Consider the following 23,867-nt stretch of genomic DNA (forward strand, 5'->3'; position numbering starts at 1 on the left):
CACCTGGAGAACTGTGCCCAGGTCTGGTGTCCTCTGCACAAGAAAGACATGGACCTATCAGAGCGGGTCCAGAGGAGACCACAAAAATGATCAGAGGGCTGGAGCATCTCCTTATGTTTGTGTTTGCAGCAGGATGGAAACCCAGCAAATCAAGTAGGAAGATCCATCCTCAAGGGGTTGCTCAGACATCTAGACAGCTTTTCTGGGTCCTGGAGAGCCCCAAGCTCAGGTCAATGCTGCATGTAGCCCCAGCAGCCATGCAGGGAGGAGGCATAGCTCTGTCTGCTGCCTCTCCCATTTCCCCAACAGATGCAGGAATGCTTTGATGTCCACTTCCCCAGCCCCAGTGCCCAGCACCAGGATTAACCACCAGTCAGACGTCTCTATCAACTCCAAATAAATCTTCTAAACTCAGACAAGCACCACTCAGAGGGGTCCCAGCATTCCCCTCTTGCAGAATGAGGGTTAAAAGTAGTTTTTCCCCTTGCACCTGCCCCTCTGAAGCTGAGGCTGTGTTTTATTTTTAAAGCCCAGGTGGTTGGCTCCTCTCCTGGGGTATACAGGCCAGGGACAAATAGAAAAATTGCCCATCTCAGTGGTACAAAGAAGGTGAGCAGTGTGGAACGTGCTCACATGGATTGGGAGTAACTCTTCCCCCCCAATCTCTTCTTCCTATAACCAAGACAGAAATGCAGCTCTAGGGATGATCCTTCAGAAAAATACTGAATTTTTCTCCTTTTTGCATGTTTATGAAAGTGTTTTATTTGTCTCTAAGGGGTTTTTGGGTCAAAGTTAGCAGATCTCTGAAGCCTGGCTCAGTCCCACTTAAATGGTTTCAGTGAGGCTGAATTATTTTTTGTTAAAGCCCATGTGTTTACATTTCATAAGCTTATTTTAAAACACATGTGTATACAAGAGCAGGCTTATTTATATGGCAGATTGGCCTGCTGTGTCCTTACCTGACTTAAATGTCAAGGAAGCAGCTTTTTTTAACTTTTTACAAGCAGAATTTAAAATAAAATACTAGTTTGCTGTGTGCCAGTGAATCTGCCCAAGAGGGGAGGTCAGGACAGGGGCTTGTTTTCCAACTGCAAAATGTTATTTTGCTTATTTACAGAGCTTCCTCTCACCAGCCATCATTTTAGAACAGCTACAGGTAAAAAAAAAAAAAAATTATGTTCCTCGGAGTCTTGGCAAGCCAAAATCCCCAAGTAGCCAGGCTTCCCAGTGAAACAGCTTTTGGGAACTTTCCATCAGTAAAGCAGTATTTACTGGGTGACCCATTCTATCCAGGTTCTTGGCAAGATTTCTGATTTCAAGTATCCCAGGGAAATACTTGAGAAAAGCCTTTGTGGAGAGATCTTGGCATTTTCTACTTGCCCTGGAGGAAGAATTTTATTCTTGATTTTAATAATATGAACTGGTAACACACTGGTCCAGCTGCAGGAAGGTGAGGAGCACTTACGGTGGTGCAGTTCAGTGTTGGAGTGTGAGGAGATGTGTGTGGACCTTAAAGCAGGATGGGGAGGGTGAGGAGAGCCCCAGGGAGCTACAAATTTACACAAAAGCAAAGGGAAGCTTTGACTGAAGGACATAAAATTCATCTTTCACAAAGAATGAAAAGCCCTCATGTGTTTTTATGCCTGTGCTTGGAGAACTTTTCCTGCTTCTGTCAAGCTTCCACATGGGGCTGGTGGATATGGACATGGAAGACCTAGGAGGTAATAAAAGAAGTGTTGACATTTACCCATGAGAGAGCTGGAGCAGACACAGAGTGAGAGATGGTTTTCCATCCAGAGAAGCTGTAAACCAAATCCCTGACCACTGGTGGTTATTTAAAGACTCCAGCAGTGTTTCCTGCCATGGGAAGGTGCTTGGCCCATGTTCAGCCTGGGCGACTGCTCTCTGCAAAGCCAAATAAACAACAGCCACTTGAACTTTCCACCTTGCAGACTCAGCCAGATGCTTCATCCTGGGCTATGACCAGTCACTGCACCTAGATGGGCCTTGTGGATGAGCCTCTTTGGAGGATCCAGAGTGATCACCACATTTTGGGATTGAGGGTACATTTCCTGTCTCTGAAGGACCCTAGTGAAAGAGTTTGGTGCTCTTTGGAGCTGAGAGAGGGCATTTGGGAAGGGAGATCTGTGTCTCCATGCAGGTCCATGTCCTTCAGTGACCTTGGGCAGGGTAAAGGGAAGAAATGACATCCTTTAACTCTAGAAATGTGCTTTAGATGCTCCATCTCCTCAGAGGAGCACAGTTCAAGTAGCCAGGACCAGGAATCTTATCCATCAATCCAGGCATGGTGGTAATGTGTGACTGCAGTGACCATCTGATCTGTAGGATGTCCATGAGGGTGCCAAGGCACGAGTGGTGAGATGCCCATAGCAATGCTTCACCCCATGGGGAGGTTGGAGGTGGTCCCTTCCAACCTCAGCCCTCCTGTGACAGTCAGTGTGAGATGTCATACAGTCCTCTGTAGGTATTTTGTTGCTTTTATTGAGTTGTAGTCAACATGATGCATGTCCTTCCCCAATTCTGACCCTTCCCTGGTGAGCTGAGATGTTTCAGCAACTCACATGAACCCTGCAGTGGATGCTCCTCAAGTCCAGCTCCTCAGCCTGGGAACTTTTGCAAGACTTGGCAGCAGGGCTGTTGCAGGAGTATTCCACACAGGACCCAAAAATATTGCTGTCGGTGCAGCGTCGGCCGGCCTGGACGCAGGGTCAGGTCCCTCAGAAATCAGACTGTTGACGAACAAGCTTGAGCACATTCAGATGTTTCGTCTGATTTTCTTGGACTGCAGAGTTTCCAAGGGAGCCAAAAAGCTGGCTGCTCCTCTTGTTGATTCTGCAGACCAGAAATACAGCTGGGTTCAGTGAAATAAGGAAGCTCACAATTCTTGTACTGGTGTAGCAGAGAGGGGAAAAGCTCAAATGTCTTTCTAAAGATAAAAATAAGTCCAAGGTAGTGGTCTCTGCCTGTGCTCAGCATCAGGGATGATTGCTCAGGCAGCCCAGGATTAAAATCCTTGCTTGATGTCCCTCTGAATTTCTGGCAAAGAAGTGAATTCAGGGCTATTTCACTTGATTAAGTTTGAAGAGTTTGTCCACACAGGTTTTGGGGAGTGCAGAGAGAAGCTGTGCCAGCACTGAGCTGGGATGAGAGCAAGGGAAACTTAAAGAAGAAGAGAACATCACTTTAAACTGCAAATGAACCCTGAAATGACAAAAAACTTGAAGCAAGCCCACATTTCGGGTCAGGCTGGCCATGAATCAGCTCTAGAAAACGAAAGACAAAACTTTCTGACATCAGTTCAAGTTACGAACTTACAAACTCTCATTTATCTGGTTTAATGGATGCGAGCCAGAGACATTTTTTGAGGTTAGTAGATGGGACAGCTTCCTGAAAATGAACTCATTGAGAAAGGCGTGATTTGGAGACAAAGTTTTTCTCAAATTCTCATACTGTACAAGGCTGGGTTAATGTGACATGGAGATACCTTGTATATATCCCAGAGCTGCTCCTGAGCATCCACCATCCATTTAGTGCTCTCTGCTAAAATGCAGAGGCATGATAAATCACTTCCAAAAATGAAAGTTGAAAAAAACAAATCAGATTTTAAACCCATCTGAATGACAACAAATGTGTAAAAAGCTTTTGCACAGGACAGCCATGTAACCTTACTCCATTCCCCCAAGATAACAAGCACAGAGTGGTGGTGAACTGTGGACAAGTGGGGCAGCCCACAATCCAGCTTTGTGATTTCATGGCTCAGAGATGGGGGTCAGAATAGGAGTGTCTCACGTGTTGGTGGTTTTTGTCAGTAAATCTTAATAGGTTTTGTTTTTTTCAGAACAAGGCTATTCCCCCCCCCCCCCCCCCCCGTTTCCCTTTAAAACACTGATTTATTTTTGCCATTGCTTTAAAAATGGCTGTGTATTCCCCACAGCTGTCTTCAGGCATTAAAAAAATCAGAATATTGCCTGAAGCTAGGCATAAAAATGCAGCAGAGGCGTCATGCAGGCAGCTGGGCTAAAATTGGTATCCACTAAAGTTAGGGGAGAATTTCATGGTGCTCTTGTTTGTTTTATTGAAGTGGACAGGTTGAAGACCAGGGTTTTATCAATGTCCTGGCATCAGAGAGGTGCACTACTGGTCCTGCATGCTGTGTATCTTCCTCATGCTTGGTGCTGTGGCTGCAAGCTGGAGTGGGGGCTGGGATGTGCACCTGGTGAGGAGTTGGTGGTGGTGTCACCAGCTTTGGAGGCAGCGATGCCACAATGATGCTCCTGCCTGCGGTTGTGCTGGAGAAGTGGGGTGAGCTCAGAGTTGATCCTTAGTGTTAACTAAAACTTCTTGTTCCTACACTGTGCCAGTGTCCTGGGAGCAGATTTGAGGCAGGAGTTTCTCTGAGTTAGGTGATGGCTCCATGGGTGCACCCAGCCAGATGCAGATCACCACAATCCTGCCAGCTGGCGAGGCACAGGGAGTCTGTGGGTCCAGCCACATGGGACAGGTTGTTTGGAATTTCCAAGTCTCTTGCTGAGGTCCCTACAATCTTCCAGGTGCCACTATCTGCTGGAGCTTGAGGGAAGTCCCTCTGCTGTGTTTCTAGTAAATGCCAGCCCAGGACGTGCTAATGACAGCAGAGGATGTGCTCCATCTGCGTGACAAATGACACTTCGGGGAGATCTGGAAACAGGATGGGGATGTTTTATCGACCAGCTGATAAAAGAAAATGCCAAAGAAATTCCCCTGTGGGAACACATGGCAGACTTTCACCCCATGCTTCAGCACTGAATTACAGTGCTCATTTAGCAACCCTTGGCTGCCTGTCCCAGTGCTGCCCACAGTGCCCTGCCAGTACAGCTGCCTGTTTGTAGAGAGATGGGCTGGGAATGGATCAAGCTGAAAATAAACTTTTTTTGTTTCTTTTTAACTCCCCCAAGGCAAGATCGACTCCATAGTGCCTTTGCCAAGATGGCCTCGTGCTGGTAGAGCCGAGCCAAACCATTACCTGCTGATTTTTCACTGGAGCAGATGAGCCCCATGTCCTGTGGCTGGAGGGGACATCTTCAGTGTCCCTTGTCTCTGCTCCCTCTGTCCCACTGTGGTCCAGCCCACATCAGGCTGGTTTTGCTCTTGGTTTTCACGTGCAATGCCAAATTTAAATTATTTGTGAAGTAGCAAAACATCCTTTGCGTTGGTTGCCAAAGTACTGCGTACACATCTGTGTCTGTAGGGTTTTTCTTCTAGGATAGTTGAAATAGTATGGATTTCAGCATGGAGCCAGGTATATTAATAGGAATGCCCTAATTTTGCTTTTTCTCTGTACCAAAGGAGCTTACAATGGGGGAATTAACTGAGCCTTAAGTCAGCACTGGGTGTTCTGCAAAGCCTCCATAGATATTCCTCATTGTTTTGTTTTCTGTTTGCAGCAGCCTGGCTCTTTAGGAAGCAGCATGAAAAAGAGATGGAGAAAAACCCTCCCAGGATACACCCATGGCCAACAGAATAGGGAATGTCTGTCTGCCTCCTCCCCAAGATGAAACCCCCTTATGTGCCCCTGGGAGCAGAGGGACAGGGACCATTCTGGATGGATTTCAAAGCCAGTATTTAACCCAGATTGGTTACTGGTTTGTTACTGGTGCTGCTTTTTCTTTCACCTCCTTTCCATTTTTCCCTGCTGAGAGGCAGAACATGTGCGTCTGCATCCCCAGAAATATTTACTATCATCAGTCAGCTTCATCATAAATGATGAATTTGGGCTTGCAGCTTCTTTTACCCAGGGAAGCTCATTTGCTTTCAGCTTGATTAGAGCCTGCTCCAGCGCAGCAAGGGTGGCTAGGAAATGCCACCCACGCTGGGGTGTCAAAATGCCTCAGAAGCCATCCGGGAGCCAGGGAGCCAAGAGGAGCCGGGAAACTAAGCGTAGCCGGAGCATCTTGCGTGTCTCCAGGCCATTAAAGCTCACCCCTGGGGCTGGGGAGGATGTGCAGAGCACGGATGAAACGCTGCATCCTGCCTGTCCCATCCCTGCTGGATCCGGCCGTAGGAGCTGAGGAAGTTTTCCTGCTTAGCAGGGTGGGGAGGCTTCACATCTCAGCCTTCATTTAATTTTCAGGTGATAAAAGCGTCGCTTCCTTGCTTGGCATGTCAGAGCAGCCAGCACCTTCAAACGCTCCCCTTTCTCCAGGGAATTTGCATTTCCCCAAAGGCAGCACTGGATTTATGCAAAAATCTAGATGAAAGAGAGTCAAAGGCAAAGCATGCTTGTGAGTAAGCTTTCCTGGGTACTTCCTGAACAGTCAGACCCTCTCCTTCCAACCTTTTGGCATTCTGGGGAGAAGTGTTGCTGGTTGCAGGTTCCTCCAGCCCCAAAAACACTTGGTGATGACCATTTCACCTCCATGTCGTCCCAAGAGTGGTATCAATCTGGAAAGGTGCTTTGAGGTTGCAACATCCCACTGTTGGATTTGCTTTTCCTGGGTGCACCATTCCCTCTTGTTAGGGTGTTCAGGTGGTGTTTCCTCTCTAGACAGGATGGATTTCTTCCTCATCCTGCCATTCCCCTGAGGATATGGTCCTTCTTTTTTGGTCATCTCCAAAATCACCTGGGCGCAGTCCATCAAAGCCAGCTGGCAGTACTTCATGACCTTTTCCTTGCTTTCCCTGACAGGATGGGAAGAGCACCAAGTATCATCATCCCACAGTGTCTCTGACATGAGCTTTTTGCTCATGCAAATCATTGCAATTTCCCTTCCTGAAATACCAGGGTGTTTGCTGGCTTTTACAAAGCCACTGCTGGAAATCCTTCCTGTGAATGACAGGAACAGGATTGGATGACTGTTATCTTCTGTATCGAAAGACGGTTCATTCAAGTTCAAGAAGTGCCAGGATCTGTATAGTTTGCCATCTTTTTTTAGCTGATTTCACCTCCAACAGTGGCTGGAAGCAGCCTTGGCAGGCCAGAGCATCTCTGTGTGACAAGTGAGGATGTGATTTAAAATCTGCTCATGTGGGGCTGCAGCAGCTGCTCACTGCTTCTGGTATGCAGCCCAGAAAGGGACAGGCTTGATGGTAATTGGGGAGCCCATTTTTGCAGTCCAAAATCACCAATTCGCAAGCTGCAGCATTGTAGGGCTCCAGCCCAAAGGATTTTTCATCCCATTTTCCTAATTCTCAGTGTCCTGTTCCAGCAAGTTTTTTTTAATACCTTGGTTAAACTTGAATCCAGTTTGAACCCCACTTGATGAAGTTGCAGTTGGGAAGCTGGGTGGGAGCTGATGTGGAGAACCCAGGGGAAGGGTCATGGTGACACTCAACCACTCTGGCCATCAGGTACTCAGAGCATCACGCATTGGTGTGGGATGGAAAGGACCTTTAAAGATTATCTAGTTTCAATCATGCTGCCATGGACAGGGACACCTTCCATTGCAACCAGCTTGCTCAAGGCCTCATCCAGCCTGGCCTTCAACACTTCCAAGGATGGGGCAGCCACAGCTTCTGGGGGCAACCTGTTTCAGTGTGTCATCACTCCCATCATAACAAATTTCCTCCTTATGTTCAATATGAACCTGCCCTCTTTCGATTTAAAGCTGTTGCTTTTTGTACTATAACTACAGGTTCATTTAAAAGTCTTTTTCAGTCTCTTTCTTTCAACCTCTCTTTAATACAGTGAACACCTGCAATGAGGTCTCCCTGACCACCAGTTCCTGAGCTGGAGAAAGAGCCACTGCCGCATCCTCAGCTTTTTATGCCCATCTCAGCCCAGCTGCAAGGTGCATTTCCAAGAGCCTTTGAGTTTCAGAAGTTTTGTAGTTGGGAAGAGGCCTCAAGTTGCACCAGGGGAGGTTCAGGTTGGATATCAGGAAGAGTTTCTTCACTGAAAGAGTGACTTAGCATTGGAATGAGCTACTCAGGGAAGTGCTGCAAAACATCCCTAAAGTGTTCAAAAATGGGTAGACATGGTACTCAGGAATGTGGTTTGGTGGGCAAGATGGTACTTGGTTGAAGGATGGACTTGATGAGCTTGGAGATCCTTTCCAACCTGAATGATTTTACAATTCTGTCTACAATTACATTATTCTGGTTTGCAGACCCTGAGCAACCTGAGCTCTACACTGCCTTAATCTCCTTCCTTCAAAGTGATGTTTGATCTTCCCTCCTCCTCCTTCCAGTTTAGTCCTCCATCTTCCATGTGGACAAGGTGCAAATTGGGCTGACTTCGTGAGGCAGTGCTTTACACACCAGGTAGGCTCTGCAGAGTGAGTGGAGACATTGCTGTCCCTCCAGCAAGAACAGCTGTGACTTTCAGCATTTCATGCCCTTTGATCTTTTATTTGAAAGAAAACCACCTTCATTTGCTCTGTGAGCTCCCACAGGTGGGGGACATCTCTTGGCACAGCTTTGGGGTTTTGCACAAGGGTGGCAGGATCATAGGATTTTGTCCCTGTTGCTGAGGATGTCTGGGCCCAGGAGGGTAGGAGAGGGTCCAGGGGAGCAGGAGAGGGTGTGGGATCAGGCCATGCTGTAGCCATGCATCCAAAATTGGCAGCTTGGAAGTACCCACTTTTGTCCCTAGAGCTTTGTTGACATGTTGCTTTTGCAGAGCACTTGTCCTGTGGCAACCACAGAGCTCTGCTGTGGCTTTTTGCTGGAGCTAAGGAGTTTTCTGGAAGAGGGTTTTAGGGAAAACCATCTCTGCAGGACCTGGCTTGCTGGGAGGAGCCAGGAGGGTGATGTGCTGGGGGGTCTTGATAACACTGCCAGACCTTGCCACATCCTACCCAGGAGCAGCCTGTTTTCCCATCTCCCTTCACTTGCTCCATGGCTTTTAATTATCCTGGCTGACACTTAATTGTGTATCCCCCAGGACCTCTCTGAGTTGTTGTTACTCCTGAGGGTTCACTTCTCACCTACATGCAGCATCTCTGTCCCATCCTGCTGGAAAAGGGACATCCCTGGAGGGGCTATTTCAAGGGGCAGTTTCTGCTGTTAAAGTGACAATAGCCATGGCTGGAGAGGATGAGGAGGAGACAACCCAAAGGGTTTCCCTGCATGTCCCCATGAGCTTGGTGGCTGCCTTCAGAAGTGCTTTGGTGTCCCCCACACATGAGAGGGCAGGTGGTGCTGCCACCTCCCAGCAGCCTGTTGTGATTTGTGTGACCCTGTTTCCGTGGGGTGAAATGTGCAAACCAAATAATGTAGAGTAAGAGCGAGATGGTTTGGGAAGACAGCCCGAGGCAGCACAGGGTCTGGATGGTGGAGGAAGCTCAGAGACTCACAAACATTATCTAAACCTGGTGCCATTGACTTGGAAGAGCTGCCTTTCTCCAGAGCTTGGCTTCTGTGGACAATCCTGACCATAGCTTGATGCCACCAGAGATCTTTCCGTGGGACACATCACAGGCAGAGCATGTTCTGTCCTGTGTGGCATCCTCAGCATGTCACAGAACACTATTTCAACATTGTCTGCAGGTCAAAATCCACCTTTTGGGTAGATTTGAGTTCCCTGTAGCCCCCTTCATCATCAGCAAACTTCCATCAAAGCCACCGCAGCCTGCCTGGGCTGGGGATTGTGCAAGAGGTGCCAGTGACGCAGACAGGGCTCTGGTGGCCCTGGGTCAGGGCTCCTGGTGGCCTGACCAGGTAATGTAGGGACAACTTCCCATCAGAATCCCCCCCATCGAGAAGGGACATTGCAAATAGCAAAGTTCAGGTCTCATGGGACAGAGGTTCAGGTTCAAACCGTACCTTAAAGGGGAGGTCATGGCAGCTCCTCCCTGCCCTTCCCAGGAGTGTGCTGCTGTTTCTCGTGTTTCCCCCAAAAAACACATCATTCTGCACCCCCACCCCCAAACTTTGCCACCTGCCACAAGTATTAAAATCACTCAAAATACTGTGAGAAACCACAAGAAAAAAAGCTGGGCAGATGTTCAGCTGCAGCAGAGTTTCAGGGTGGGAGAGACACGTGGCAGTGCCACTTGTTGGGGGTCACCACTGGGGTGAGTTTTCCCCCAGTGTGTGTTTTGGGGTGAAGATGCTGCTTTGGGATTATTTTCTTTCCAAAGATACCGTTGGACAAGGCTTGAAGCCTGGAAGTGCCCAATCACACACAGCATTGCTTTTTCCCCCTGATTCTTCTGGCCAAAAGAAATCCCTGAAGGATGTGGGGATCTGGCCCCCAGTATTTGGGGGGCCTGATTTCCCTGCACATCTGGTGCCAGAGCGTGGGGACCATCCATCCCCAAACGACTGAGCCTTTCACCCCTCCCCAAAAAAAACCCTCTAGGGCACACCCTCTGCAGATTTGGGAGGCAGCCAGCCCCAAGCCTGTTATTACTTTTCCCGGTGGAGTTGGCCTCTCTTCCTCCCTCCTCTTTTTTCTTTTTTTTTCCTCCTTTCCCTTCAAATCCAAGCCAGGAAAAACCTCTGACGTCGGCAGCACGGCTGCGAGCTCCTCGTGGCTGCTGGGGGAAGGCAGTGGAGGGGATATCCCGGATCATAAAACCAGGATCTCACTGCGAGCAGGGCCACCGGTGGCTGCCTGTGAGTCGTGCACTGCTGGGGACAGGGTGGGAGGGATGGATGAGGGACTGTGTTCAGCTGGGGGTGTTCCTTTTCCCTACAGTGTGGAAGGTTTAGTGCCTTTTTCTGGTTTTTATGATCCTTTGATGGCTGAATCTCTTCTGGTACAAGAAGGAATTAAGTTAAAAAGCTGTTCATGGAGACCTCAAACTCAAGTTGTTTGGGGGCTGCATGAGAAGGGAAAAGCTGAAATTCCAGCTAAAGGGCTGTTGAAGGGATGCTTGAAGCATCATGTTTCCTCCAGGGCATTGCCCTGTGAGCACTGGACAGGAGAGGCAGCCCTGACACTGGTGGCATCACAGGAATTCCAATGTGGGCACAGGGTCCGTGTCCAGGGGTTGTGAATCTGGGTGAGAGGGAAAAACAACTCCCAAAGGACCTTTGCAGACACTTTCCACACTGTGCCTCAGCCTCTCTTCAAAGACAAAAGGTGCAAATACAAGATAAGAAAGGGTTGATCATGTTACCTGTGCCTCCGGTGCATTCCCAGCTTGCACAGTGCTGGGAAGACTTTGCTCTTCTTTTTGTCTGGCTGGCTGACTCACTGCCTCATTTTCCCCATTCCTCCCTCTTTCCTGGTGTCCTGAGTGCCTCCGGCTTGCAAATGTCCATGCCAACATCTTTTTCTGCTCTCTAAATGCTACCAAACTCCTTAAGTCCAACTGGAGCTGTAAAATCAAGGGCTGCACAGCTCTCTGTGGCAAAATTTTGTGTTAGCCAGTATTTATTGCACACCAAAAAGGATGTGGGGAAAGATGCATGACCTGGTTTATCTTGCAGGTGTGTTTTCATGGGCTGCCAGGAGTCCCTCATTGCTTTCCCTCTACGCCTGTGCATTTTGAATTCTCCTTGTTGTGTTTTGCTCAGAAAACATCACATGCAGCAAGACAAACAATCTAAAAAATAACTCCTTGGAGGAAAAACCCCACGATGCTTCCCTGGCAGATGATGCCAGGCACTGCTTCACTCCTGGCAGCAGGTACCCCACAGCCACCACGGTACCCAGGATGGCTTTTCCAGGACATCCCATCTGCTCTGTCTAGCCATGGAGCAGGACATGCCAGTGGCTGCTTACACCTCTCCCCACAGATGCCGGCTCCTGCTGGGTGTTTTGTTTCCGTCGCTCTCCTCCCGGACCTTTCCTGTTTCCTTCCATGCGGATGCAACTGGAGGAAGTCTCAGCACATTGGCTGTGTCCCAGCTGCAGTCACAGGCTGGGGACAGCACTGTGGCTCTCGGTGTCCTGGGACCTGTCCTCCCTGGCAGTGATGGCGATGGTGGCAGTGGTGATGCTGCTCGGGCTGGTGGAGGCGGTGGTGCTTGTGGCAGTGATGCTCATGCTGGTGGGACCCAGTGGTGGCAGTAGTAGTGTTGTTCATAGTGGTGGCAGTGGTGACATTGGTGGCAGTGCTTGGAATGTTGGTGCTGCTGCTGGTGCTGCTGATGCTGGTGGCACTGGTGGAAATGGTGCTGCTCATGCTGGTGGCAGTGTAGTGATGGCAGTGTTACTCCTCCTACTGATAGCAGTGGTTACACTGGTGGCAGTAGTTGTGCTCATGGCAGTGGTCGTTGTGGTTGTGGTGGCAATGGTGACAGTGGTGATGCTGCTGATTCTGGTTGCAGTGATGGTGGTGGCAGTGGTGACACTGGTGGGAATGGTGGTAGTGATGATGCTGGTGGTGCTGCTCATGCTGGTGGCAATGGTGACGGTGGTAGTGCTGGTACAGATCTTATGTGTGCAGCTGAGCCTCATAGACCTGCTCCCCATGGTCACTCATGTCAGTGGCAACAGATGTGCGCAGAAACTTCTGCATGGTGATAACTGGAAATACTCAGAAACTTGGATTCAGTTCTCAGGGTGATGAAGTGCTTGTTGGGAGCAGAGAGAGCAGGACTTCATCAGCCTTAAGGGGAAAGGGCTGGTCAGTGTCTTGCTATGTGAGCTGAAAGCGGGAGAGAGGTCGAGAAAGTGTGACACAGCTGGGTGTTTTGTTGGATTTCTCTGAAGATGAACTTTGAACAGGAGATGTGCTCACTCCGAGATCGCTATATTTATATATGGGTGAGATACACATTGTTTGGGTAGGAGCCTTTGTTCTGAGTCCTGCTGCTAAAGCTCATGTGGAGCGACACTTTGGCTCTGCAAAGCTTCCTTTTCCTTCTCTTGGGGATGTGCTGTGTTTAGGAAAACCTGACTCCACCATCTGTGTCCCACTAGCCGGGTACCAGCAGCACAGCGTTGGGTCAGGCATCTGCTTGCCTCTCCAACCAAGCTCTTCCATTCATTGGGTGAAGAAGATCTGACCTTTATTTTCCATCAAGTTGCCATGAGGAAGATCAGCCTCATCCTTCTGTTGCAGGCTCAGTCCCTGGACATCTGGGACGAGGCCAAGACATTTGTAATGATCTTGCCACACTGCAAAGGAATATTTCGGAGAGCCCTGTGATTCTCTCAGCTATGGGTGTGTAAGACAAGCAGATGATGGCTCAGTGGTCCCCATCCCCAAGAGCAGCAACCTTCTCTGCTGTCTTGCCACACTGGTGTGTATTTTTACTGGATCCTTAGTGGGCTCTTGGCTGCAAAATTCTTGTGTAAGAAGCAGAAATTTCCACACTCATGGTGAAAATAAAATCATAGAATCATTAAAGTTGGAAAAGATCTCTGAGATCAGTTTGTTAACACTGCCAGGTACACCACTAAACTATGTGCCACATCCATGCCTCTTGAACACTTCAGGGATACTGATTCCACCACTTCCCTGGGCAGCCTGCTCCAATGTCTGAGCACCCTTTTAGTGAAGAAATTTTTCTTATACCCAATCTAAACCTCCCCTTGCACAACTTCAGGCTGTTTCATCTTGTCCTGTTGCTTTGTTACATAGATGAGACCAACCCCCACCTGGCTACAACCTCCTTTCATCAGGCTTTCCCAAGATGGTTTTGAGCCTAACAGGCCAGCACTGCATTGCTGAGCATCCTCATCCAGGGCTTGTTCACTGTGTCCTCACATGCTTCCTCTGCATGCCCCGGAGTGCTCAAATGAGAAGGATTTATATTCCACTTGGCAGGTTATTAATATTAGCTGAAATTCCCTTTTCCACATTGTTCTGCCACGCTTAATATGGAGATCAGCATCACAGCCTGAAACGCCGGGGATGATTTGTGATTGAATACCCATTAGGGATTTATGGGATTCGGGACTGAATTGCTGGGATGTGTGATTGCCAAAATACTTGAAACGCTTCCACTGGAGAGGAGACCTTGTGGGAAAGGAGCACTCGCTGTTCTCGTAGGCAGGCGGTTCTCACTGAGCCTCCGTTACTGGCAGTGAGCACGCCCAAGCCAATAAAAAATTGTCCGGGATCCAGAGCACCAATGGAGCATGAACTGTGTGTTGGATGATGACAGGGGGCAGCGCAGGCATTGGTGCTGGCAGCAGCTCCCAGCCCCATGGGATTGCTCAGCAGGTGGGATTTAATCCAGGACATGGGTAAACATGGGCACAGTTCATATTAATGTCCCTGGCAGCCGGTTAAAATGAGGTATAAGGTTGTTTGCAGGGGGAAGAGTCATTTTTTGATAATTTCCCTTGTGCACCTCTGGTGCTGGTGTGTCAAATCAGATCAATCATCAGGATCAGATCAAATCATTAGGACAGATGGCATTAAACACACTGGAAGCCTGAAGAGCAAAGGCATGAAAAGTAAAAGCAAAATATCCTCAAGTCCTTTGTTTCAGAGAAACTGGGCTTTCAAGGTGATGCTTTGGGGCAATTCCTACTTTGCATCAGCTCTTCCCTTTGAGCAGGCAACTGTGGCTGCCTGTCTCTCCCACCTCCCATCCCTTTTTGTGGTTGTGCTGGCCAGCAGATTGGCAGCTGGACATGTAGGAGCCACACAGCCAAAACCAGCCCAGAATTACCCTCCAGAAATAAGAAATTGGTTCTTACCCAGCCATGGTGAGAAGAAGCACACCCCACAAACAAAGTGATAGGTGGGATCATCACTGAAAAAGTATGGTGAACACTGTGGGGGAAGCAGGTTTCCCAGCCCATCTTGCAGGATCATTGCAAGCTTTGAGAAAAAATTCCAGTTCCTGTGGTCCAGGTGGGGAGGATCAGCTACCCTGGGGGGTTCAGCATCACCTGTGGGCTGAGCTGTTCTGAATCACATCTGAAATGCTGCAGAGAGGCAGCTCCTACCTCACTCCCATGCCTCAGCCAAGCTCCCAGCCTCCATCAGCTGCTAAAATCTGATTTCTCAATGGGGACTGGAAAGTCGTCCCCCCTGAATGTCCCACTCATCCCCTATAGCCCAGGCAGGGTTTGAACGTCACAGAACATCCTTGCAGGACTCTGGGATAACATTATCCCCTTCTTTATGGGCAAAAAAATAAATTAGTCAAGTGTGATGGAACATGGTTGTTGGGAAGAGTCCATGATTTTAGCAGCCAAACTGGGCACATTCAGCAGAGCAGCTCTGCTTCCCCTGGCACCTCACCTGGCTTTTTTCCTGTTGCTATTTAACTTTTTCATTCCTGGGTACCACTGGAGAAGCGGGAGGTGTTAAACATGTTGTAAATTATGCTCAGGCCTGGACAAACCCATTGTCAGCACCTAGGTGCTGTTATGAGCTGGTCAGGGCTCAGCTCATCTCCTTACTCCCACCTTGTCTCATTGCATAAGGGTGAAACAATCCAGAGGGGAAAGTTTCTGGCTGCTGTGAGGAGAGGCAAGGGGGTGCCTGCTGGCCTGGCTCGGGTTACTTATGTGCTTATGGTCTATTTTGAGGCTTTGGCCACCCAGCACTAAGCAGCCACTGACCTGAGGGAAGGACCAGCTTCAAAACAAGAGTCCAGTGGGGAACAACCTGGGGAGGCTCTGGCTGGGTTTCCCTCAGCTCTGAGTGGGGCTGGCAGAGCCCTTGCCTCCCCACTGGGCCCATCGTCTCGTGGATTTGGGTATTTCCACAGTGGGAATTTATTTTCTTTTTTAATTCTTCCCACTGCCACCCTTGAAAGCAAAGATGCCAAGGGTGGAGGGGCTGGGCTCTGTAACTGGGAGCGATGTGCCAGCGGTGTGGGAATGTGGATGAGCAGGCAGGCAGACACATCCATCACTAACCCTGGCAAAACCACACACATGCAACCCCCTCCTTGGCCCCCCCCTCCCCAAGATAGCTCATTTGCAGGCGGCTTAATTCTCCTAAGAGCATTAGAGGTGCATTTAGTGGACATGAGCCCAGCGCCAGGAGCATGTGGCCGATTAGCAGCAGCAGCAGCTGGTTTCAGGCACAGCGTGCATTTAGGGTGGAGATATACATCATGCTTTTTGGGGACACAAAGGTGAGGTCTGGGGGGTCTGGATGGGTGTGTGGGGTGTCAGCTGCCGTGAATTGGGTGCTTAAATCCACCAGCAGGTGCAGATGTTGGGTGGTATATGACAGCAAGGCCTTCCCCGCCATGTGCTTTCAGTTCTGCGGGGGAAATGTGAGTTATCCCTTCTGGCTTTCCAGTGCCATTTCAGCTCTCCAGATGATATTTCAGCTTTAGCTTTAAATACCACCTCACTTTCTAATTTATGGTCTCCTGTGAAGATGAGGATGGTCGGGGATGCTCACAGGGGATGTAGAAAGTGATGGTGCCTTCAGGGGCACCAACACCAGGCAGGGGCTTCCTTGGGGAGTAGGACACTCTCACCACCACGTCTCCCTTTCTCTCCTCCACAGCCTCGCTCTGCACTGGGATTTATGGAGCTGAGGAGCAGCTGTGAGCCCCGCAGCCCCCAGCAGCCCGCCCTGTGAAGCAGCCCCTGGCCGCCTCTCCTCGTCCTGCCCAGCACCCCAACCCTCCGACTCAACCATTCAAGGCTCCCGTGCATGGATCGCCCCAGCGAGGCACCGCTGCCGGACGCCGCCGACGCCGCCCCGTAGGCTCCCGGCCCCCCGTGCCGCCCCCAAGTACTCCACATACCCCGATGGGGTAACGTGACGGGGGCCACCCTCCCGCCACCACCACCCCCCATATGCAGAGGCCTTTCTAGAGCGCCCAGGAGCGCGCGGCACCGGAGGCAGCAGCCGCTCACCGTCGCACACACGCGGAGGACGCCAACACTACAGCAAAGGGATTTTTTTTTAATTATTATTATTATTATTATTTCTTTAATATTATATTTTTTCCCCCATCTGGCTTTTTTTTCCCCCCTGGGAGGCTTGTGGTGTGTCAAGGAAGCCGGTGCGCTCCCAGGAGTTGGGATTATTTGCACAACGTCTGTATATTGAGTTCTCGATCTTGTTTTATTTTTATTTTTGAAGCGCAGAGGGGCTGTTGGGGTTTTGTTTGGGTTTTTTTTTTGCCCCTCCACACCACACTTTTCTTGGGTTTTTCCCCTGCCACTGTCAGCACCACCTCACCTTCCCACTGTCCCCACCATGGCCCGGATGAACCGCCCTGCACCCGTGGAGGTCTGCTACAAAAACATGAGGTTCCTCATCACCCACAACCCCACCAATGCCACACTCAGCACCTTCTTGGAGGTAAGGAGGGGAGACTGGAAGGTGGGGACCAGGGTCCAGTTGTATCTTTAGGGGCTAAAAGCTGATGTTGATGAGAGGGCAACACATCCCCTTTGGTACCATAGCACCTGGTGGGCAGTGGGTCCAATCATTGCCAGCTTTTTGGGATGGGATGTTTTTCAGGACCCCAGGTGTGATGTTTGGGCACAGGAGATGGAGCAGAGTTTCCCCATTCCCATTGCATCCACTAGCCATCATGTCACAGAGGTTTGGAGTAATGCACATGGGTGCACACAACCTGCCCTGTCCCTCCCAGCACCTCAGTAATGGCTTTTGATCCCTAATATCCCAGTGTATTTCCAATGCCCAGAGTGTGTTGGGTAGTGCTGGAGAGCTTCATGTTGAAGAGCCAGCACTGGTAGCTGCTGTGTGAGTGCCACTGCCTCAGGGTTGACAGGAAGGTGGCTGTGATTTGGGGACAGCCAGCCCATACTCTGCATACTGCAGAGGGCGATGGGGACCACACCAGTGAGAAGGGAGAAAAATTCCCCTTTCCTCCAGTTTCTTAGACTTTTGGCCAGGCTGCTGAGCATGTGGGGTTCACCACGGTCTGGTGAGCGCACATGGGGAACAAAGGAGGTGGATCACTGGGGATGATCTCACGGTGCCCGGCGAGGCCGGCACACCAGGCACGTAATCCGGGGGCAATCCTCGCGCCGGGCAATGAGCCATGCTGGAAGCATCCCAAGTCCCACGCCTGAGCCTGCAGCGTGTTGGAGTGATGATACGGCAGCGAGGTGGAGAAGGAGCCCCTGAGCCATCTGTGAGATGCTGAGCTCAGCTGGTGGGGCATGCTACGACTCCCCCACAGCTACCTCCATGCATTTCTGCATCAGAAGTGTGACCAGGCACAAACAATTTCTCCTTCAGAGGACTGGCACCCATGTCAGGGATGTTTCTTTGCCTGAGGTATAAAATCCCTGCTGATGAGGCTGTCAGGGCTTAAAAATAAATAGCCCCATTGGTACTCGTGACTCTGAGGAGTCATGAAGATGCTGGTTAAAAATCCTACGAGGCCACGTGGCTTTGGTGTCCTCGGATTTCATGTTTCTTTCTGCCTGGCAGGCTGGATGGACCACAGGTCAAGGGTTCAGAGAAGGGGCACAGCACTGTTTTAGGGTCCATACTACTCCACATGGTCATAGCAGGGCTTGGGGTTTTGGGGTGCATCTGGCAGGGTCTGTTCAGACCCTTCCTTCTTCCTTCCGCAGGACCTGAAGAAATATGGTGCCACCACGGTCGTGCGAGTGTGTGAAGTGACCTATGACAAGACCCCCCTGGAGAAGGACGGCATCACTGTCATGGTAGGTGGGCAGCAGGATGAGCACTGGGGGGCTGCCCCAACACCACACTTAAAAATCGTATCCCTTGGGGCTGTTAAACACCCCAGTAGCCCAGCACATCATCACACCGAGGCAGGAGCAGAGCTCGAAGCTCAGCTGAGCTGAGCTGAGGCTGGTGCTTTAAAAAGAGACGTGCTGCCCACGCAGCCGAAACTGTGACTCACCCGGCTGAGTCGGCAGCTGCCTTCCCTGCCTGTTGCTCAGGATCAGAAGCATCCAGGGATGAGAGCGCCTGATCCCACGGGGAAGATGCGCGTGGTTCCCATTACCCCTGGCGTTATCTTATCCTGGGGGGTGGTGCGAGGGTTTCTTGCTCTTCCAGCAGCTGGCTGGTGCAGCTGGGGGGGATGAAAGGGAGCAGGCAGCAAGCTGGGAAAGGCAGAGCATGCAGCTGCCTGGGCTGTATCTTGGCTGATAGGTAATTGGAGATGATGTCAGACATGATAGCCCTGCCAGGGAGTTCAGCTTCATCTGGGAAGTGAGGCTCTGCTCATTATTTAAGGAAGGGTTTGGAAATGCCTTGTGTCTCCTGGGGTGGTCCTCTGTGTAGGACCTCTTTATATAGGTCTGTCTGTATAATGTATATCCTAGAGAGAGGAGGCTCTATCTTAGATCCTCAGGGATATAGGTGGATAATCCCATGGCTCTGTAGATACAGATCCTCCAGATGCAGATGTCTCTAGATATAGATGCAATCTGTATCTCTACTGGATATATCTTGGAAAGATCACTGTATCCTACATATATAGAATCCATACGTTGGAGATCATATCTGCTCACTTACACACCGAATTCTGCATTTTACCCTATTTCTAACTGGAGCCTTCAATCTGAGTTTCTATATTTATATACATACCTCTTTACATCTCTTATATCTCTCTTATGTGGAGAGATACATATCTAGGATATGTTTTATATAGAGAGAGAAACTATACAAGACATTGTACAGAAACTAAATAGCTTCTATATCAACATTTCTATAACGATATAGAAACTATATAAGGTAAATCAAGAGATATCTATAACCTGGTTTCCTATAGATAGATGTATCTCTGCAGATACAGAAATATCTCTGTAATTATATCAAATATCTATATATTTTTGAGATATCGTGGTATATATTTTTATTTTATATACAGAACTTGGAATATTTTTATCTGTATCCTCATATATTTATCTGTATCCTCTTATATATATTTGGGATATAAATGTTTCTTGGTGCACAAGCCTGATGAGGAACAGCTGAGGGTTTTTAGCCTGGAGAAAAGGAGGCTTGGGGAAGATCTTTTCCTCTCTACAACTCCCTTAAAAGAGGTTGTAGCCACGTGGGGGTTGGTCTCTTCTCACAGGTAACAAGCAACAGGACATGAGGGAATGACCTTCAGTTTCCCCAGGGGAGATTTAGATTGGATATTAGGAAAAATTTCTTCACTGAAAGGGTTGTCAAACATTGAAACAGCCTGCCCAGAGAAGTGGTGGAGTCACCATCCCTGGAGGGGTTTAAAAGAGCTGTAGATGTGGCACTTGAAGACATGGTTTAGTGGTGGCCTTGCCAGTGCTGGATTAACAGGTGGACTTGACAATCTTAGACGGCTTTTCCAACCTAAACAATTCTATGCTTCTATATATAGACCATATACAGGTCTATATATGGAGAAGTGAAGGCTCTGGGGAGACCTTAAAGCCCCTTCCAGTCTCTAAAGGGGCTGCATGAGAGCTGGACTATTTACACAGGCATGTAGTGATAGACCAAGGGGGAATGTCTTGAAACTGCCAGAGGGCAGATTTAGATAAGACATAAGGAAAAAGATTTTTATCATGAGAGTGGTGAGACACTGGCACAGGTTTCCCAGAGAGGCTGAGGCTGCCCCATATCTGGAAATGTTCATGGCCAGGTTGCAGCAGCCTGGGATAGTGGAAGGTGCCCCTGCCATGGCAGAGGGTTGGACTAGATGATATTTGAAGGTGCCTTCCATCCCAAGCCATTCCATCACAGGATGATTCTATAGGGTGCTGTGTCATGCCTGGTGTGAGCCCCTGACCTGCACTCATGGCTGCAGGGAAGACATGGCCTTGCAGGAGGAGATGCCCTTGCAGGACAGACACAGGCCAGCCAGGGAGGCTAGCTCAAACACTGCAAATACCCTGAAGCCCAGCGTGCTCCTTTGCTATCAAATCCCAACAGAAATCTCACCACCTGTTCAAACACTGAAGTGAAGCAGCTTATTTTGCCATCTCACACCAAGAGTGACTCCAGCACAGCAGCTTAGTGACTCACTCCTCAAAATCTAGGATTAGGGCCCGTTGCCCTGCACCCTTCGGGGCTCACCAAGCCATATCCTCTCCAAGTGATGCTGCCCTTCCTGTCTCTCTCTTCCAGTACTGCACAGCCAGTGCCCACGCTCCTCCTGACAAATCTATTTTGGGAGAGAAATCTCCATTTTGGGACACTTACTCCTCATAACTGAGCCCAGGGCTGAGGGGTATCAAATGCAGAATCCATTTGACTGACTTCCTCACCATGCTCCAGTTTTGAACCCCTGCAACTTGAGGATGAAGCTCAGAAGGAGATGGGAGATCCCCAATGGGGATGGAGCATGGGGTGGCCATTCTGGTCTGCAGAAGCAGGAGGTCATGGGGACCATGTTGCAGATCCTACTGGTGCTTCCTGCAGGCTTAACCTGTCCATAAGAGGCAGAAGGACTCCAGACCTAGATTTGTGTGGCTTCAAACCCTGACCCAAAGGAGCCAGGGAATTCCTGTATGCCAGATGATGCCACAAAACTGCCTGTATCCCCACAGAGCTATGCTGTGAGCCCAGTTCTGGCACTCTTCTACCTCCCTGCAGCTGAGGCCCCAAACATCATCACCCCAAGTAAAAATCAACCCTGAAAGGATTTCCCCAGAAACTTTACAGCGTTTTCCTCTTCCCAACCTTGCAGGATTGGCCATTTGATGATGGAGCACCTCCTCCCAGCAAGATTGTGGAAGATTGGCTCAACTTGCTGAAGACCAAGTTCTGCGAGGACCCCGGTTGCTGCGTGGCCGTGCACTGCGTGGCCGGCCTGGGGCGGTGAGTCCGAGCCCAGCACCTCAGCTGCCATTCCTCATGAATGCAGGAGAGGGAAAACCATGTCAGCTCTCCTCTTTCCCTTCCCCAGCACCTCTCTGAGCAGGGTTTTGTCGCAGCTGCCACCTCCCCACGAAGGCAGGAGAGGGGCAGCCATGCCGGTACTCTCCTTCCTTTTCCCAGTCCCTCTTTGAGCAGGGTTTTGTGAAACCTTAGTGGGAATAGGTGTTGATGGGGGGGATCTGCTACCTGAGCTTCTCCTTGGACTTTAAATGATGGATATCAGTCTCTGGGCTGTGTGACTGGGGAGTGACAGCCACTGCTTTTGCCTTTTAGCGCACCCGTCCTTGTCGCGCTGGCCTTGATTGAGAGTGGGATGAAGTATGAAGATGCCATCCAGTTCATCCGACAGTAAGTGGAGCAGTGTTGTGGTTATAGGGCAGAAAATCCCTCTCTGAAGGAATGGAGAGATCTGGCATGTCCCAGGGTTTGTTTTTTTTTGGTGACACCGGGGTTGCTTTTCTCTCCTTTGGGAGTGGGAAAACAAGGTGTTGGCATGGAACACCCTGTGCCTTTGCAGGAGGCTGGGGCAGCAGCTGGCAGCATCCCTGAGGGGCTTTTGGCAGTCACCCCACCTCTGCCCCACATGTTTCCTCCCCAGCTCTCCATGTCCTGGGACTCAAAGGGTGGATGAGCAAGGAAAGCTGCTGGGGTCAGTGCCTGTCTCCATCCCTAGAGGGTTCACCTGGCTTCAGCCTCCAAAATCCCTTTCTGCTCCAAGCAGGGGGGCTCAGCATCCCAACAAGAGTGGTTTGGGGTGGGGGGGATCTCGTGCCACACCTCTGACTGTTCTGGCATTTCTCTGTCCCCACAGGAAGCGCAGAGGAGCCATCAACAGCAAGCAGCTGACATACTTGGAAAAATACCGACCAAAGCAGAGACTCCGATTTAAGGACCCTCATAACCACAAGAACAAATGCTGCATCATGTAACCTCAATGACCTCTTGCCAAAATCCGTGCACAGACCCCCGGGCACTCGCACACATCCCACCCCCTCACCTTCTGGCCCAGCCCTGTGCTCCCCACGTGCCACCCCTCTGCCAGGGCTGGGCTGGGGACGTGGAGCATCTCCAGTGTGTTCCAGCACTCACAGCACACTCATCTTGCTGGATCCCCAAAAAAGGCTGCTCTTTCCAGCTGCAGCCCCAAGGAGGGAAGGCAGCACTGCCCTTAGACTCCTGGTGTTAGCAGGCAATGAGCTCGTGTGACTGTTCTTCATCACCATCCTCCTCCCCTCTTTCCCCTCCCTGGACTCACTGAGAGGGTTGGGCAAGGGGTGCTTGGTTTGGGGTGATGCAGGCAGGGCTCTGCCAGCTGAGAAGGGATGGGGTGCAGAAGGGCCAGAGCACCCCCAGAAAAACCTTTCCCCACCTCTTCCCCATAAATAAGGGCTGCAGCAGCAGGGATGGAGGTGGGGATGGCACTGTGGCCTCGGGGGGGGAAGGTGGTGACAGCAGGGAGAGGTGACAGGGGCTCTTAGCTCAGTGACCCTTGTGACCAGGGGAAGGGCTGAGCTAAGACCCCCAGCAGCATTCCCTTTCTTCTGGTCCCTCTGTCACCTCACCACCTCCCTGCTGCCTCAGTGCCAGCCAGGATGCTGCAGATGGGGCTCGCTGGGGACTTGCTCCAGTGAAGGCAGAGCCACTGGGAACCTCGGGGGCCACAGCAGGGCTTTGAGGCACTCAGCTTTGCTGGGATGCTGGATCAGCACTGGGTCCCCCAAAGTGTGGGGTGCTCTTACTTATAGCTTCCAAATTCAGTGCCCAGGGTGGTGGGTTCTCTGCTGTCCTGTCCCCACCCCTGAGCTGTGGCACAAATCCCAATTCTGGCTGCAGTGCCCTGGGGACACAGTGTGCCTCTCAAGGCACATCCATGTTCTCCACCACCACTGTGTTTGCTGGCCAAGGGGCTGGGCTGCAGCTCTCCTAGGGGATTTTGGGTGTTCCTGGCAAGAGCACATCACCTAATTTTGCACCTGCCTTTTCCATGTCTGTACCGAGGCGCCTGGCACCCCCGGCACACACCCAGGTGGGGTGGGCTCAGAGCTGCCCCTGAGCTGGGACATTAAACACCTCTCAACTTTCTGCCTTTGAATGCTTGCAGCAGCTGGAGCAGTGGGCACGTAGGGGGTGTGGGTTTTTTTTCTTTTAATGAGGATAACAAGAAATTTGCTAATTAAAGGAAAAAAAAAACTTTAAAAATACCCTGTTGTCTTCCGCACATCC

At 50.2% G+C, this 23,867-nt stretch overlaps 1 protein-coding gene and 1 long non-coding RNA gene across 3 annotated transcripts in view; one reads left to right on the forward strand and one right to left on the reverse strand.

The window, feature by feature from the left end:
* PTP4A3 (protein tyrosine phosphatase 4A3) overlaps positions 1–23,843 on the forward strand; it is a 38,750-nt gene extending 14,907 nt beyond the window's left edge. Inside the window, exons 2-6 of the mRNA XM_068179823.1 lie at positions 16,323–17,129; positions 18,380–18,472; positions 21,454–21,584; positions 21,918–21,992; positions 22,456–23,843. Coding sequence (XP_068035924.1) covers positions 17,025–17,129; positions 18,380–18,472; positions 21,454–21,584; positions 21,918–21,992; positions 22,456–22,573 — 522 coding nt within the window. The 5' untranslated portion in view covers positions 16,323–17,024 and the 3' untranslated portion in view covers positions 22,574–23,843. The remainder of the gene's footprint in view (positions 1–16,322; positions 17,130–18,379; positions 18,473–21,453; positions 21,585–21,917; positions 21,993–22,455) is intronic.
* On the reverse strand, positions 5,747–9,490 carry LOC137468278 (uncharacterized). 2 transcript variants are annotated; one of them, XR_010995842.1, is made up of 3 exons: positions 9,290–9,490; positions 8,579–8,655; positions 5,747–6,678 (listed from the first exon to the last, which is right to left on the reverse strand). It is a non-coding gene; the product is annotated as an uncharacterized lncRNA (long non-coding RNA). The 2 variants fall into 2 exon arrangements; XR_010995844.1 differs by having other exon boundaries at positions 5,747–6,247; positions 6,413–6,678; positions 8,579–9,490.
* Positions 23,844–23,867: the final 24 nt, after the last annotated feature.

Source organism: Anomalospiza imberbis, chromosome 1 (genome assembly GCF_031753505.1).
Source record: "Anomalospiza imberbis isolate Cuckoo-Finch-1a 21T00152 chromosome 1, ASM3175350v1, whole genome shotgun sequence".
Taxonomy (NCBI): Eukaryota; Metazoa; Chordata; class Aves; order Passeriformes; family Viduidae; genus Anomalospiza; species Anomalospiza imberbis.